The sequence below is a fragment of the Humulus lupulus genome, chromosome 9, assembly GCF_963169125.1.
Source record: "Humulus lupulus chromosome 9, drHumLupu1.1, whole genome shotgun sequence".
Classification (NCBI taxonomy): Eukaryota; Viridiplantae; Streptophyta; class Magnoliopsida; order Rosales; family Cannabaceae; genus Humulus; species Humulus lupulus.
Window position 1 is genome coordinate 176,014,612 of NC_084801.1, and position 17,556 is coordinate 176,032,167.

The window sequence follows — 17,556 nt, forward strand, 5'->3', positions numbered from 1 at the left end:
TAAATAAGGGTAAAGTTTGAATGTTATAGGGCCAGTCAGCAGCTTTGAATACGTTGAGGGCTTAGTCAAGGCTGTTTACTCCATTCAAACTTAGCTAAAAATGTGTAAATTCGTGTTTAAATATTTAGCGAGTGCCGATATATCGCAGCTATAGGGGGCGATATGTCGCAGCACGTAGATACGGAAAACACGAAACGATGCACGGTCGCCTCGGGCATACTGGCCCAGGCGATATATCGCCTACAGGGGGCGATATATCGCCTCCTTCAGCATATGTTCAATTGTTTTTGAATTCTTTTCCTTTCAGCCATTCAAACTTCTTCATAAGTCCAGCATCTTTTGAACGAGTCTTCAGCCTCTGCTGAACGATTATTCAAATGATTTTCACCTAAAAAGCCATTATTTTTATTCAAGTAAAATCAAGATCTTTTCATCTCCAAACTCTATAAATAGGACCTAGTACCCAGCCATTATTCACCATTTGCTCTAAGTTCAGAAGCTGCTAGTGTTAAGTGAGTGTGAGAGTGTAAACACCTGGTTTGGGGAAAAACTATAAGCTTAAACATCATAAGCTTATCAAACACTTTGGGAAGTGAGTTCTATAGTATTTCGGTGGAGGTTAGATTGATCTTGCAAATCTTTGAGGTAACCAAAACTCTAGTTCCTTTCTGTATTATGTTTCCTTTCTCTTAGTCTTCTACTCAATTTCCTAACCTCATTCTTATTTTGGTTAGGGAATCCAAGTTCTTAAGCACTTAAGTTGTGGTAAGCATATTTTCTTTTAATGGTTTAGTCTTCCTATTCTCTTTCATTTCATCTCTTTCCTTCTTTCAACTCACTCTTGTTCATTATGGTTTTAGGAGTGTTCCAAAAGTCCCAACTCAGTCCATTATATCCCGGTAACTTTGGTAAGGAAAATAGACAAGAATCTATATGTTTATGTTTATGTTATCTTATGTGTTATGTTATGATATGTTAGTGTTATGAATTTGTTATGCATGTGTTTGTTGTAGGCTTGGGCTTATGCCCTATTTGACTAACAAGACCCCAAAAAGATTGTGGGCATATGCCTATTTAGCTGGTAGGACCCCACTAATCTCATGGGCATAAGCTTGTTTAGTCTATGGGACCCCAAGTAATAATGGCCATTATAATAAGTGAATTATGTGTTATGATATGTCTTTACGTTATTATGAAATTATGTTTATGTTTATGACTATGTGTTAGATTTTTCCTTGCTGGGCATTAGGCTCATTCCTTTCTGTTTTATGTGCAGGAAAATAAGCTTTAGAGGCGGAAAGATTCGTGACGCTTAGAGGATGTGTATCGATGGTGAATGGAGTCAAGGGGCCGAGCGTTATTCGATTCGAGGATGTAGTCTTGTTTATGTTTTTATGGTTTTAAATGTATTTTCCGCATTTTCTATGTAACTCTTTTTAGTTTTTAAGTTATTTTTGTTTTAAAGACAATGGGTGCCCATATCCTACTTATTTTATGAAAGTAAACTTTGTTTCTACAAGTTTCTGATAAATTATGGTATTTTCGCAAAAATGTAAGTTTTATGTATAGTTTCGTTAATGGTCCAAAAAGTCTAGAGTAGTGGGTCATTACAATTTTGTGACAGATTTTTGGTGTATTTTGTTAACTAAGTTGAATGGATTAATATGGTAGATTTATGGTCTATTTTGTTGCTGATTTTGGTGTATTCTGCTACTGTTTTGAAATACCTCTATGTACTGGATGAATAATATTTTATGAAATAGTACTATCAAACAAGAAATTGTTTGCTGCTTGACTATATGAATACCTATAGTGATAGTTTAATTCTCGTATCTATTATATATATATATATATTTATAATTGTTGTGTGTGTCTACTTATTTATAGGTTTGAATTATTATATAGATCTCCAAATTAATTGTGAAATTCCGTTTTTTATGATTACCAACTTAATTATTCAAATTAAATAATTAATTGTTGAACTGTTACGGAAATGTTTAAACGGACACAGAGACTGTTTGAACAGAAACCAGTTATGTTTAAACATTTTATCCCCAGAAGATAAAAACGAACATAAGGTAAAGAACACACGAAATTATACGTGGTATTAGCAATCTTTGCAGATTGCTACTAGTCCACGGGGTCACGCCCAGAGAATGAAATTTATTATAAGAATATCTAAACGATTACAAAACCAAATTGACTTATACAAATAAAGACTCCCTCTTGAATTTGTCGCAACTGTTGTAATCTAAACTCCTAATCAAATTTCTGAAGTGCTAAGATCTTGAACTCCCTTCAAATCATAACAATTGCACTTTTCCTCCCGAAAAGTGACTCACGAACAAGACTTCTCCCGAAGCTTGATGAACAATGTCCAAGTGTGTTCAACCTGCACAATTAACACAAAGAAAACAATACAAAAGTACACTGTAATAAACCACTAAGAACTTGCTGGACTCAAGTTCTTCACATAATAAAAAGTCTCTCTAAAACTTGAAAAATATTTGGAAAATAATACACTAAGAGAGATAATAAAAAACCAACGACCTAAGGATGATTATATACTTTTTAGAATCCCTTTAGGTCGTGGAAAACAGATCAGAAACCAATAAGCCAATAAATGGAAAATCTTCCAAAACAGGAAAGTCAGAATCTGTTCAAACAGACTGGAAATCCATTCAAACAGATTCATTGAACCTGGACAGTTTTTAAACCAATTTCCCTAAATAAATAAGGAAACTATATATATTTTATCTCTGCAAGCTGTACACGATTTCTGCATAAAATAAATCAGATCAAAAAATAAAAAAAATACCAATAATTTCCAATTTAAGAAAATATATTCTTTTATAGGAAATTATATATTTATTTTATTAACATATGTATAATAATCTGATTATAAAAAGACATATTTCAACAAAACAGGAAACTACCCATTTTCGAAATTACTCATTTAATTAATTTTGTCAATATTGTCAAATATGCCAATAAAGGATTTTACAAATTGGATATACATTATCCGTAGATCTAGAGATGTGCACTGATCAATTATGTGTGGACCTCTCTTGTTTTTTTATTTCTAGTGGTCAACATTTTAAGAACTTTTTCTTTCTAGTGGAGAAACTTTTTATTAATTAAAGAACTTTATTTTTATAATGTGCAGATCTATATTAAGATGCATTTCTTTGGCGGAATACTAGACAATATTGACAGTTGAAGTTTTTAGAATAAAAAATATATTTCACTAACATTGTATACATTTCCTGTTTAATATTTGGTGATGATAGAATTTGATTGTAGTATAAACTATAATGTAATATGATTTTGTAAGCCGAGTAGACTAAATATTGAAATTATATTTTTGAGTAATTAATAAAAAATTATTTTGTTGTATTTTCTTTTGAAATTTTAGAAATCTAACATATATAATACATTTTTTACATTCAAAGTGATATATTTTTTCTAAATCAAAATGAAAATTGTAGCTGCATTTTAAAAAAAAAAAAAATTACTTTTAAGGGCATGCAAAGCGAGTCCTAAAAAAAATACTTAAAGGCACTCAACCCGAGCGAGTCCTAAAAACCCGATTTTGTTAAATGACAAATTGGACCATGTGTTTTACAAAATGGATCAAAATAGTATACTAGACCTGATTTTAATCAAAATATTTTCAATTATAAGATCAATTATTGGATCGTTAGTGATGCGATGGGTCCAGAGAAGTGGAGAAAGTGGTCGATGAGCGAATTATATTTGATTTTTTTTAATCAAAATTGGGTATAGGGTACTATTTTGATCTATTTTGTAAAATATAGGGTCCAAATTATCATTTAACAAAGCACAAGAACCAATCGCGTATTCAGAAAAAATACAAGGGCTAAACTGATATTTTTCCCTTTTTTATTTATTTAAATAAACTATTTAGAGACGTTTATTTGTTTTTTTATTTTTTTTTTCACTTACTAAAATTAAATATTAGAGAAAAAATTAAAGTAGATATATTTTTAATTGAATATTTTTTCCCTCTTTCCTTGAAACTTTAAACAAAATTAAAAATATAGGAAAATTCGCACCCCATGTTTTTTGGAGTACTGGTGCACTATATTCCTGTTTTTAATACTGGAATGATTTTCACGTAATTTTTTTATGATTCTGTAAATTATAGTTATTTAAAGTATTCTGTAAATTTTCAGAAAATTATAAATAATTTACAATATAAAAAATATGGTTCAAACATATTATCTTCTACACACATAAGAAAAAACAGTCATGCGTGCAACAAACTATTTGAATATTATTTTTAACACTATAAACTATTCAAAATTTTCCCAAAATTTATAATATACTCTAAATAATTATAATATACATGGTTATAAAAGAAATTCACCAAAAATTATCTCGCTATCAAAAAATAGGAACAGGTGGTATGCCCATTACTAGGGGTGCACCCTAGTCATACCCAAAAATATATGTATTTAAATAGATAAACGTGGTTTTACATTTATGAGTCAAACGACAAGAAATTTTAATTAAGACGATATATGTCGTTTGTCATTTCTGGTAAACGGTAGCAGCTTGAGTAAAAACGACATGTAGTTTTAGTTCCACACGGCAACTATTAAAAAAAATAACAATAAAAAAGACTCATTAAAATTAAAAAATAGAATTAAATGGACAAAAGGTGGCGTAAGCAATCCGCGAACACAACGCGCCAACGCGTACATTAGCCGCCGAAGCGGGCTTAAATCTTAAGTAAAAGACCGCTCTCTTTCCTTAACGAGAACAACGAACCGAAACCGCTCCGTTTCAATTTTGCGATTCAACTACCGAAACAGTAGTCGTCTCTGATCTGGTAATAATAAACATTCACAAATGGAGAATCCCGGCGCTCCGGCGGACGAGCTACGGGATCGCCGGTCGGCCGCCCTTGGAGACCTCCGAGTTCTCCCCGATGAACTCGTCTGCGCTATCTTGGAATATCTCACTCCTCCCGACCTTGCTCGCCTCTCTTGTGTCAGCAGGTATTTTTTTTCCCCATCATTACTTCATTCATTCTTCTGAAAATTTACTTGTTTGGAAAATGAATTGTGCAATGAAGGAGAACCGAATAGGAACTGTAGCGTTATGGAAATTGTTAGTGTAATTCGTGTATGTCATATTTTTATTTATTTTTCGTAGTGTGATGTACATATTGTGCAACGAAGAACCGCTCTGGATGAATCAATGCCTTCGCAATCTCAATGGTCCAATTCAGTATAAAGGCTCCTGGAAAAAAACCACATTGCATCTGTTGTATGTCTCTGAAATTTAACATATTTGTGCTTTTTGTTATTTGGATTATTCCTCTTTTTGCTTGTTTCCTTTTTATAATTTTTTTCTTTTTGAACTTATATATTTTTGGTTGCAGAGAACATGTAGTTGGAGAAACTGATGAACTTGGCGGAAAACAATTACGTTTTGATGGTAAATAATCACTTGTGTATAGATTATTGACTTGCAGAAGTTTTTCGTGGTCTCTTTTTGAGTTTTCTGTGTTGTGTATTTGATTATTTTGTTTTATATTATTCTCCTTAGTTCGTTTTGAAGATTAGTAAAGAATATATTTTTCGGAGTACTTACAAAAATAAGCTTTTCCATTGCCTATTTACTTTTCATCAGGATTCAACTCTTGGTTCCTATATAAAAGACTATACAGGTGCTATACCACATTGGCGGGTTTTGATTTTGACAAGGGTAATGTGGATAGAAAGGAAAACCCTTCTTTAGAAGAGTTCTATTCCGAGTATGATGGGAAGAAACCGGTATGTTGTTAACAATTTACTTTTCGAGTTCGCACAACTATACTGATTTTAGATGGTAGAATGGTTTCATCCCGTTTTTTTTACAAGTGTTATTAGAATACATTGCACCTTTAAATTAAAGACATTTTCCTTTTCACTGACATTATAATTCTTGATTGAAATAAATCACAAATTTTCTAAAAGATAAACTGTGGGAAGAAAAACAGAATTTAAGGTGAAGATCAAAGCTAAACAAATATCAGTTCTAAATTTATATGATCAGAAACTTTAAGTTCAAACAGAACAAATAGTTTATCGATGTTAAGTCCAAAAACATATGTTAAACAAATATGAGTAATAAGGAAGAAGAACACCAAAACTTATCCTGGTTCGGCTAACCAAAATAATTAGCCTACATCCAGCTTTCCACAAGGGTTTTATTGATCTTTGACAATTGTTTCACCATGATTACAAAAGCTCAAAATTGGTCAGAATACACTAATCTGATCTGTACAAGAAAACCAGTAGATCACCAAGCTAATCACTCTCAAAACACTCTGATTTTTCACTCAAGAATGAACCTCTCACAGTACAAAGATTTCCTCAAACACTCATACAGAGATTCACTCAACTCTCCTAGGAATCCTCTGAGCCGAAACCTTCTGCATCAGAACTTCTTGGCAAACCTCTTCAATCTGAAACCAGAGCTCTCTTCTCAGTTTTCTCACTTATATTTCTTCTGAAACTTGAGCCTCACATATATATATATACACACACACGTTGGTCTTCAAGAACTTGGACAGCTTAGCTAAGTTCTTTAAAAAACAAGAAACTAACTTAACTGATGTTTAACTGAAAATATAACAGATAATTAGTTATACCACGATTACAATATTTACCACATAAACAAAGCTAGTTGTAGAAACACGGGAAGATGAATTCTGTCTTTTTTCCCCTCAATTTTTTTAAAATTTTTATTTTTACTTAAACACTAATAAAACAGAACCTTATTTATTGAGAAGGCCATATACTCAGTATTCTTGTCATTAGGAGTTTTTGCTTTTATTAAGCAGTGTTCACATTTTTAGCTGTTGAATCATGTAACAGATTTTGCTTAATGGCCTAGCCGACACTTGGCCAGCAAAGCATACATGGACAACAGACCAGTTACTGATGAGCTATGGTGATACATCATTCAAGATTTCGCAGAGAAGTTCGAGTAAAACTTCCATGAAATTCAAAGATTATGTCTCATACATGAAACTGCAGCATGATGAGGATCCCCTATATATTTTTGACGATAAGGTACTTTGACGGTCATGCATTCGTATATGGCATGCTTTCTCTCTCTCTCTCTCTTTCTACACACATACATTTGTGAGTGTGCTCTATTTTATTTTATTTTAATCTCTAGATTTAATGTTTCGGCAGTTTGGGGAAGTTGCACCTGGCTTGCTGAAGGATTACAATGTGCCACATCTTTTTGAAGAAGACTTTTTTGATATCTTAGACAGAGATCAGCGACCTCCATATAGATGGCTTATTATTGGACCAGAGAGGTCTGGTGCCTCTTGGCATGTTGATCCAGCTCTTACTAGTGCTTGGAATACCCTTTTATGTGGTCGTAAAAGGTGAAGGTCTACTGTCGTCTTAAAAGCAGTATCAGTTTTGGCTATGTCCTGTTGGATGTGAAGCTGTTGAAAAATATAATCTTCTTGAAACTATGCTTTTATTGTACTCTTGGGTTAGAATGTATGCAAACTGACAACTTGTTTTTTTTGACTGAATAAGAAATTGCTAGTTTGATAATTAACAACCAAGGCTCCTCCAAAGAAAAATCTACTAAAAAGTAGATAAATTTTCCTAAATGATTAACCACAATTGGCTACACAATCTTTTGTCCTGATTATGCATCTAAAGAGCTTGGCAATCTTGTTTATACAGATGGGCATTGTACCCTCCGGGAAAAGTACCTTTAGGTGTAACAGTTCATGTAAATGAAGAAGATGGCGATGTCGTTATCGATACTCCAACTTCATTGCAGGTACATTATTCAGATGTTCTAGCTCTTTCTGTTATTGGGTATCTTTCTTTGCCTTTCTTGAATTTACTCTTACGAATTTTTATATATGTGAATAGTGGTGGTTAGATTTTTATCCACTCCTTGCTGATGAAGATAAGCCAATTGAGTGTACCCAACTTCCTGGGGAGACAATTTATGTTCCAAGTGGATGGTGGCATTGTGTCTTAAATCTGGAAACAACTATTGCTGTTACACAGAATTTTGTAAATTCTCGAAACTTTGAATTTGTTTGTTTGGATATGGCACCTGGATACCGTCATAAGGGAGTCTGCCGTGCTGGATTGCTTGCGCTTGATGATGATGGTTTTGATAATGTCAAAAACAACATATCTCTTGATAATGATGATTTGACTTGCTCTAACCTTTTGAGGGAAGAGAAAAGGCGCAGAATCATTGAACCTGGAGAGGATCCAACATATAGAAAAATGGATCATGTTGTCTCCAAAAATTACAAATTGTGGAAAAATGGTTTTACTTATGATATAGATTTCTTAATTACATTTCTTGATAAAGAGAGAGACCACTATAATTCTCCTTGGAGCTCAGGTAACTGCATGGGACAACGGGAAATGAGAGAATGGTTGTACAGGCTTTGGGTTGGAAAACCAGGAATGAGAGAGCTAATATGGAAGGTACTCAAATTCTCTCTTTGGTCAAAATGGACGAACTATCTATAATTCTTGATGTTTCCTTGTCTGTCTGTTCGTCATGTGGATATATTGGCACCTATTTTTGTAAAAGGACCCGCGTTTACTAAGCTAAACGTACAAGAACTTTTCTAAAAGGCACTAGTTAATTTTATTTTTTGAAAGATTTTTTTTCCTCACGTTGTTAATATCTTTGCTTTCAATGTTATAGGGAGCATGTATCGCATTAGATGCTGGCAGATGGGCGGAATGCATGACTGAAATATGTGCCTTCCACAATTTGCCTCCCCCTACAGAGTTTGAAAGGCTTCCTGTTGGCACTGGTAGCAATCCTGTGAGTTAGTTTTCTATGATTCATGATTTTCACTTATATTATGATATGCATAGATATAGGTAATATTAGTTCTGTGAACTGTGTGGGAAACTTATGGTGGGGAATCTAGATAACTCTCTCTCGCTGGATGAGTGCTTTTGCGCATGGGTTTTTGTTTGGATAAACTTATTACTTAGCCAATGTTTGATGTGATTTGGATCTTTTGGCTATAATTAGCTGTTAGTAGCATTGATAGGTGATTTAGAGGAGGTTTAGGAGTTGCAATTGTGAACCTAAGTATGATCAGATGATGGATTGTAGAGCAGTAGTTTGAGAATTGAAGATCAGTACATGACATTTTATTAGTCTTCATATGTAGGTTAAGAGTTATATGAGTTGTCAACTGGTGACTCAAAACAATTACTTTCTTGGAGATATTTCCAAGGAAATTTTAATAGCATTTTGTGCTGAAACTGAGACTTGTAGACCAGTCATTTTGGTTGTAAGGTGCAATGCTTAGATTTTTTTTGAAACTTTTTGGAGAATAGCTTCTTATTTGTTTATTGATACACAGCTGGGTATTTATACAGAGAAAAAGATCAGATTTGATCTTTACAAATAGGAAAAAAAATCAGCTAAATAAAGAAAGTTGACCTATGATATTTACAGCAATAAAGACAATTAAAATAAACCTAAAATCTGTTATACATAATCACAATCCCTGATTTTTAGGAATCATATTGACTAGCTTGATTTCCTACATTTTACTTTTTATCTGAGATTGAATCTTCTGTAAGTTTATAGATGGATGTTGGATCAAAAAGTGATGTACATGTTTATGAAAGCAAATGAAGTTTCGGGTAAATAATTTGACATGTCTTATTCATTGGCAACAGGTTTATCTCCTGCCAAACTGTGTGGTGAAAATTTTTGTTGAAGAAGGACTGGAAGCCTCACTTTATGGTTTAGGCACTGAGGTCAATCTTCAACTTCTTTATAAATAAACATATGGTTAATATATTTATGTGTGTGTGTGCGTGTGTCATTTTTATGTATATTTATGACTTATGTGTATTTTACAGCTTCAATTTCACAGTCTTCTAAGTAAAGTCAACTCTCCTCTGCAAAATTATATTCCTGAAGTTTTGAGCAGTGGGATACTCTATCTTGAAAATGGATCTTATAAGATTGTACCTTGGGATGGAAGCGGAGTTCCTGAAGTGATTTCAAAGTGTGATTTTCTTTTAGAGAAACATGAAGTAGGTAGTTTCCCTTTTGGCATTTGGAGTAAGCAACAGCATGACTATAGAAAAGCTGGGATGTCAACTACATCAGTCAATTTTATTGGGGGCACTAGGATATGGCCATTCATGATAACAAAAAGATGTGAAGGAAAAATATTTGCACAATTGTAAGTAATCTTGTTGCATCTCTAAGTCGCATTTGATGATATTGATTTGTAGGTATGTTAGGTAGGATAATTCTTCCATAAGCCTTGAGCCCTTTTTTTCTCATCTTTCTTTTTGCAGAAGAAATAAACTAGACTGGGAAGAGGAGTTAAATTTAGCTTCCTTTCTTGGTGAGCAGCTACGTCACCTTCATCTGTTGCCGCTTCCATCTCGTAATTCAAATTTCTCAGATATTGAAAGTGCAGTAGACTTTAACCATACTAATGGTTTTGTGGAGTCTGCTTTTCATAAATCAAATATGCCAGCTGAATGGGACATATTCGTTAAAACTCTAAATAGGAAGAAAAAGGACATCTCTAGCCGCTTGACTAAATGGTACTACTATATTCACACACTCAAGAGGTTTCACTTGTGAAGAACTAACTATTACAGTATATGTTTCATAAATGATTTGTGTGTGTGTGTGCGTATTCTTGTAGATTTACCCTGAAACAAATTATTATATGGCTAGTGATATTCCCCAATTTTGAAATTAAGGCAAATAGAGAGGGTATCCAAATGGGTGTCAGATTCCTCTGAACCCTGAAAATTATGAATTCACTTTGTCCTAGTACAGCTTTAGAATTTTTAACCAATAAATTTCAATTGGGCCTAATTATTATGGATGTTATCTTCTATAATAAAGCACGTATGCTTTGCTGGATGACCTAGGAAAAGGTTCACTGGGCTCTCCAATAGTTACATGTAATGTGTTCAAAATCATAGCAGTCCAACTACTTGAAAGTAAGAAAATGGTGTGTGCGCGTGTGTGTGTGCGTGTGTGCGTGTGTGTGCGCACATGTGTGCATGTGCGTGTGTGGGCGCGTGTGCGCAATCAATTGGTTTTTTAAAAGTAACCTGCTCTTTCCTTTTTACAGAAAACAGTGTCTATTGTTCATAAAGTGCATGCTTTTAAAACAAACCTGTATCTTTTTTCATTGAGATAATCGTGCTCAGGCTTCTATTAATTCTTGAGTACTTAAGATCTATTGCGCATTTCTGCTCAAATCTACATGGTCATCTGAGACTGATGATGCTGAAGTTTGTACTTGAATTCTATATATCTCTGAAACTTTCGCTAGTTACCCACTGATGTAGATAAATCTTTTTTCGGGTTGATGTGGTTCTTTTACTAAAGTTTTTGATTTACATTTTGCAGGGGAGATCCAATTCCTAGCTTTCTAATTGAGAAAGTTGATGAATACATCCCAGATAATTTTACTGAGTTGCTATACGCTTTTGAGGTCTCTTACTCATCCATTCGCATGTTTAATCATGTCAAGATTACTTTGTCAGAATGATCGACTATTTATAAGTTTTATAAATCTTGACCCCCCCCTCCCTTTTACTCTTTTGTTTTTTTTTTGTCAGGATGAAAATGATCGAGGCAAAGTTTGTAAATCCCTCTCCTGGATACACTCAGATATTATGGACGACAATATTCACATGGAACAATGTGGTGATAAGAATTCTAGATTGAGTGAAGCTTTGAAAGAAGCTAATTCACAATGTAATAGCTCATTGAATGGCTGCAATGACACTTCATGTGAAAAATCATGGCGTCCTAGCCACCTTCTTGATTTCAGTAATCTCTCTATCGGTTAGTTCTTCCATTCAAATATCACTGGTCCACTTATTGATATATGTGTTGGTTTGCCGTATATTTTGATCGTGACCTTAATAAAACATTATGCATGATATGGATGCCGAAGATCCAAATATCTGTGACAGGAGTTTTGTGATCACAGCTAGTTTTTCTTAACAACTTATGTTTTCTCGTGTACTTTTAACACTTTTGTACTCTTATCATGTTTATCCATACTTTATTGTCATGTTTTTCTTTGTTGTGCAGGCGACCCCATTTATGACTTGATACCCATATACTTGGATGTTTGTAGAGGCGACCCCCGCCTCCTTAAGCAGCTATTAGAAAGTTATAAACTTCCGTTGGTTAAAAGTTTATACCAGCCCAAGTCAGTGGAGGGTGGTGACAAGTATGGACGATTATCGTACCATGCTATGTAAGTGATACTCATCTATTCTCCATATACGTTTGCTCGTTCATCTCATAACTCGATTTCTTAGGATTAGGTGCAATATAATCTATGTGAGATCTTTTGGCAAAAGCGCTGCAAATTTCTCATCTACGACCAATCTGATTATCGGATATGCATCAATTGAAGCAAGTTGGAATGAGTTTGAAGTTAAAAAAAAATGTGGTAGCTGAAAACTATAAGGCGTAGATAATTAAGTAATTATAATTAATGTGTTGGCAGTTGGCTAATTCTGCATAACTTTGAAACAACTTACCAGACTTGTGGCCTTCCCTTTTGGATGTTTTGAATACTGTTTTTTATTGAGAAGAAAAAGATATATTGGATTGATTAGTGAACGTGAAATAAACAAAAAGGTTATGCGATGACCATAATAAAGTTGCATAGCAACTACATCAGCTTTTTTATTGATCTCAACAATGACTTTTAAGTTTGCAATTTCTCAGTGTTCTAATTAGAAGTTTCTATGGCTATGCATACGTATCACCTTTTTCATTAAACTAACGTTTTTTATGTGTCATTATCCACTGTAGGTGCTATTGTATTGTTCATGAAGATAATATATTGGGAGCTATATTTAGTATATGGAACGAACTAAAAGCGGCAAAATCCTGGGAAGAAGTTGAGCAAACTGTCTGGGGCGACTTAAACAATTACAAAGGTTTTCTTTGATCATTTTTCCCCAGCATTTATACCGATCAAACTTTTGCTGAACACGAAATGCCAATATTATTGTCATCACAACTTTGGCGGAAAACTGGTTCTTTCTTTTTCCATTACCATTTTGTTGTAGTTTATGTATCAATTTTTGTGTTGTATTTTTTGCTTGTAATACTGCTAAAATAAATAATAGTTATTTATTGGATTAGGCATATACCAATGCCATTACGATTTTTTTTTTCTTTTCAGTTATTTGTTTGAGATTCAATAATAATTAATTTCTTCTTAAACGAGGAAAGTAACTAAAATTTATTAACAAAAATTGAAAAATTTCAGCTAGTTGCCACTAGAGTTTAGTTTATAATAATGGATTAAGTTAATTTTCTCTACTAGTGTCGTTAATGGAGAGAGCATAGCCATAACCATACCCATCCATACTTAATTTTTATATCCTGGGAAGATTAAAGCATTGAGGTCATATTAGTTATGTGTGTTTGAATATGCTCAGTAAATAAATGCCTCACCTTTGTGCAACTCAATTTATGTACAATTTTTTATAAATATAAGTGACACTTGTCATGAAATATTTTATATTTGTATACTTGCTTTCAAATTTCAATTATGCCATAGCTTCATAATCAGAAATCAAAGATCGTACTACTTTAGTTAATAAATGGATTTTTGTAAATTTATATAGATTTGTATATTTTGACAAAAGATACGATATCTTACTCGTATATCAAAATCAACTCAAATGAACTTGGTAGCTCAAGTCACTAAAATCCACCTATAACTAGGATCATAGGCAAATAAAAGGGACTTATGAATTTTAAATTTAATTATTGATAAAAATTTATTGATAAAATTCGATTTCAAATTATAGGGTATCAGAGAAATATTATTGAAAATAAAGGTTATCTAGTCTGTATTTTTTACAAAATACAGGACACTAAATAAGTATTTACTGTAAAATTAAAATATCATGCTAGTAAACTTATATACCATAAACTTTTTTTAAACAAAGAATAAAAATCAAATTAATAAAATCCCACATTCAGATTTAAGATAAAACACATGCTATTAAGAAAACCCTAATCCTAAACTACTTCCCCATAATTTCTTCTTCTTCTTCTTCCATGAACAAACCCTAACCCTAAACTCCCACACTATTCTTCTTCTTCCTTTATTGATGCTTCCTCCTTCTCAGATCTAGGCTTTCTCTTTTCGTGGATCTAGGCTTCCTCATTCTCTGATCTACACTTCGAGTAGAGGTGGGTTGGGTCACTGTAAATCTATGTTGGATCTTAAATTTTCGTCTAGTTGCATGTTTTCTATTTTCATATACATAATATAAAATAGAAAACACCAAAACATGCTCACAGTAAATACATAAAAAAAAAAAAAAAAACTTGCGAAGTACGTAACGGAACAATGTATCATTCTTGTAGATTCTCTATCATTTTGTCCTTACTAAATGCTAGGAATAGTCAAGAATCTAAATTACTTAGAATGATACGAAAGTCTTCCAAGCCAATCTAAATCAAGTCTAACAAAGTGTGAGCAAGTTCTCAGCACTTGAGACATAATATCAGAGGGAGAGAGAGTGTGATGGGCGACCAAGAAGGAGAAGAGTGTCTAGGTTTTCTTTTTCTTTCGCTTACCAAAAGAATAAAATGAAACACCACCTGAAAATTCTGGACATTACATTCTTTATATAGGCAACTAAGTGGACTTTATTTTAATTAAATTAATTAAAACAATAAACTAAAAATAAAGAGTTTGGGCGCCCCACATAACTAGTTGGGTCTAATCACTTTATCTTGAATTTAAATCCCAATTGGGCTAAATTCAAGGCCTTTTATTTATTTGTCTTATAATTAATTAACTAAATAAATAATTCAAATTCAAATTAACTAATTATAATTTGGAACGTTATTTAATATTATTTATTTATATTGACACAAATTTTTCAATATTAATAAATTTGCATAAAAGACTCTTTTATCCTCAAATTCTTAATATATGTTGTTATATTATTTTATAATATAATGTAATATTATATCATATTATAATATAATGTTTTAGCTTAAATAAATGTGACAAAGAGTGTCACATATTGTAACATATAATAGAGAATTACAATATTTAGATATATGAGATATATCCAAATATGCCACATATTTGGTGTAATGACCCACTAATCTAGACTCTTGGACCATTATCGAACTATACATACAAATTCTTACTAAAACATACATTTGCGAAAATACCATAATTTATTATAAACTTGTAAAAACAAAGGTTACTTTCATAAAAATAAGTAGGATATAGGTACCCATTGTCTTTAAAACAAAAATAACTTAAAGTGAAAAGAGTTGCATAGAAAATGCGGAAAATACATGTAAAACCATAAAAGATAAAATGAGACTACATCCTTGAATCGAATAACACTCGGCCCCTTGACACCATTCACCATCGATACACATCCTCTAAGCGTCACGAATCTTACCGCCTCTAAAGCTATTTTCCTGCACATAAAACAAAAAGGAATGAGTCTAATGCCCAGCAAGGAAAATCTAACACATAGTCATAAACATAAATTTCATAATAAACGTAAAGACATATCATAACACTTAATACATACACTTATTATAATGGCCATTATTACTTGGGGTCCCATAGACTAAACAAGCTTATGCCCATGAGATTAGTGGGGTCCTACTAGCTAAGTAGGCATATGCCCATAATCTTTTTGGGGTCTTGTTAGTCAAATAGGGAATAAGCCCAAGCCTACAAACATACACATACATAACATATTCATAACATATCATATTTCATAACATAACACATAAGTAATGCACATATAGATTCTACCCTATTTTCCTTACCAAAGTTACCGGAATATGTGGACTGAGTTGGGACTTTTTGGAACACTCCTAAAACCATATGAGAAAGAGTGAGTCTTTATGAAGAAGAAGAAATGAAAAGGATGGAAAGACTAAACCATTGAAAAACATACTTACCGAAACTTATGTGCTTAAGAACTTGGATTCCCTAACCAAAATAAGAATGAGGTTAGGGGACTGAGTAGAAGGTTATGAAAGAGGAAATACCATAAAGCAAATGAACTAAAGTTTTGGTTTACCTCAAAGACTTGAAAGACCAATCTATACCACAACCGAAATACTATAGAACCTCACTTCCCAAAGTGTTTGATAAGCTTATGATGTTTAAGCTTATGATTTCCCAAACCAGGTGTTTACACTCTCACACTCACTTAGCACTAGCAGCTTCTGAACTTAGAGCAAAAGGTGAATAATGGCTAGGTACTAGGTCCTATTTATAGAGTTTGGGAATGAAAGTATCTTAATTTTACTTGAATAAAAATAATGGCTTTTTAGGTGAAAATCATTTGAATAATCCTTCAGCAGAGGCTGAAGACTCGTTCAAAAGATGCTGGACTTTTGAAGAAGTTTGAATGGCTGAAAGGAAAAGAATTAAAAAATGTTTGAATTTATGCTGGAGGAGGCGATATATCGCCCCCTATAGGCGATATATCGCCTGGACCATTGTTCCCGAGGCGACCGTGCATCGATTCATGTTTTCCGTATCTACGTGCTGTGATATATCGTCCCCTATAGCTGCGATATATCGGCACACGCTGAATATTTAAACACGAAATTACACATTTTTAGCTAAGTTTGAATGGAGTAAATAGCCTTGACTAAGCCCTCAACGTATTCAAAGCTGCTGACTGACCCTATAACATTCAAACTTTACTCCTTATTAAATTTAATCCTAAAAAATACTTAATCCTTAATCACCATTCATAACATGTGCTTAAAGTCCTATTGGTTGATATCTAAACCTTATAGTATAATAAATATAATCCTTAATTATCAGTCATATAATCAAACCTTAGGTTATACTTAATATTCTTAAACTATAGGTTAAACTTAGAAAATCTATAAGTACTACTATGAGTGTCCAAATAATTCCCGGTCTGAACCAAAAAGCCACAGTAACAAAGATAATACTAAACATACTATAATACTACTAAACAATTAGCTAAGTAAAGTTCTTGGACTCTACAATTCTCCTCTACTAAAAAGAATTTCGTCCTCGAAATTTACTTACCAAATAACTCGGGATACCGGCCTTGCATGTCCTCCTCCAACTCCCACGTTGCCTCGCGTTCAGAACTATTGCTCCATAAGACTTTGACTATAGGAAAGCTCTTGGACCGTAACTGCTTCATCCCTCTATCTAGGATGCTAATCGGTCGTTCCTCGTAACTCAAGTCCTTCTGGAGCGCTATCGTATCGTACTTGAGGACGTGAGATGGGTCTGACACATACTTGCGTAACATCGAGATGTGGAAGACGTTGTGACTATCGGCTAGTGCTGGCGGTAGGGCTAGTCTATAAGCTACTGGTCCCACTTTGTCCAATATCTCAAAAGGACCTATAAATCAGGGACTAAGTTTGCCTTTCTTCCCGAACCGCTTGACACCTTTCATAGGAGATATCTTCAGGAAGACTTGATCTCCAACTTGGAACTCCACATCT

At 33.3% G+C, this 17,556-nt stretch overlaps 1 protein-coding gene across 2 annotated transcripts; it reads left to right on the forward strand.

The window, feature by feature from the left end:
* Positions 1-4,734: 4,734 nt before the first annotated feature.
* Positions 4,735-13,221, forward strand: LOC133801248 (lysine-specific demethylase JMJ21-like). 2 transcript variants are annotated; one of them, XM_062239421.1, is made up of 16 exons: positions 4,737-5,024; positions 5,182-5,295; positions 5,411-5,466; positions 5,662-5,804; positions 6,891-7,088; positions 7,215-7,414; positions 7,728-7,827; positions 7,923-8,498; positions 8,725-8,847; positions 9,723-9,803; positions 9,909-10,237; positions 10,356-10,610; positions 11,434-11,518; positions 11,646-11,874; positions 12,127-12,295; positions 12,862-13,221. In XM_062239421.1, exons 1-16 carry the CDS (start codon positions 4,876-4,878, stop codon positions 12,998-13,000), a joined length of 2,946 nt encoding a protein of 981 aa, XP_062095405.1. In that variant the 5' UTR covers positions 4,737-4,875; the 3' UTR covers positions 13,001-13,221. The 2 variants fall into 2 exon arrangements, with proteins under 2 accessions (XP_062095406.1, XP_062095405.1); XM_062239422.1 differs by lacking the exon at positions 5,182-5,295 and having other exon boundaries at positions 4,735-5,024.
* The last annotated feature ends 4,335 nt before the right edge of the window (positions 13,222-17,556 follow it).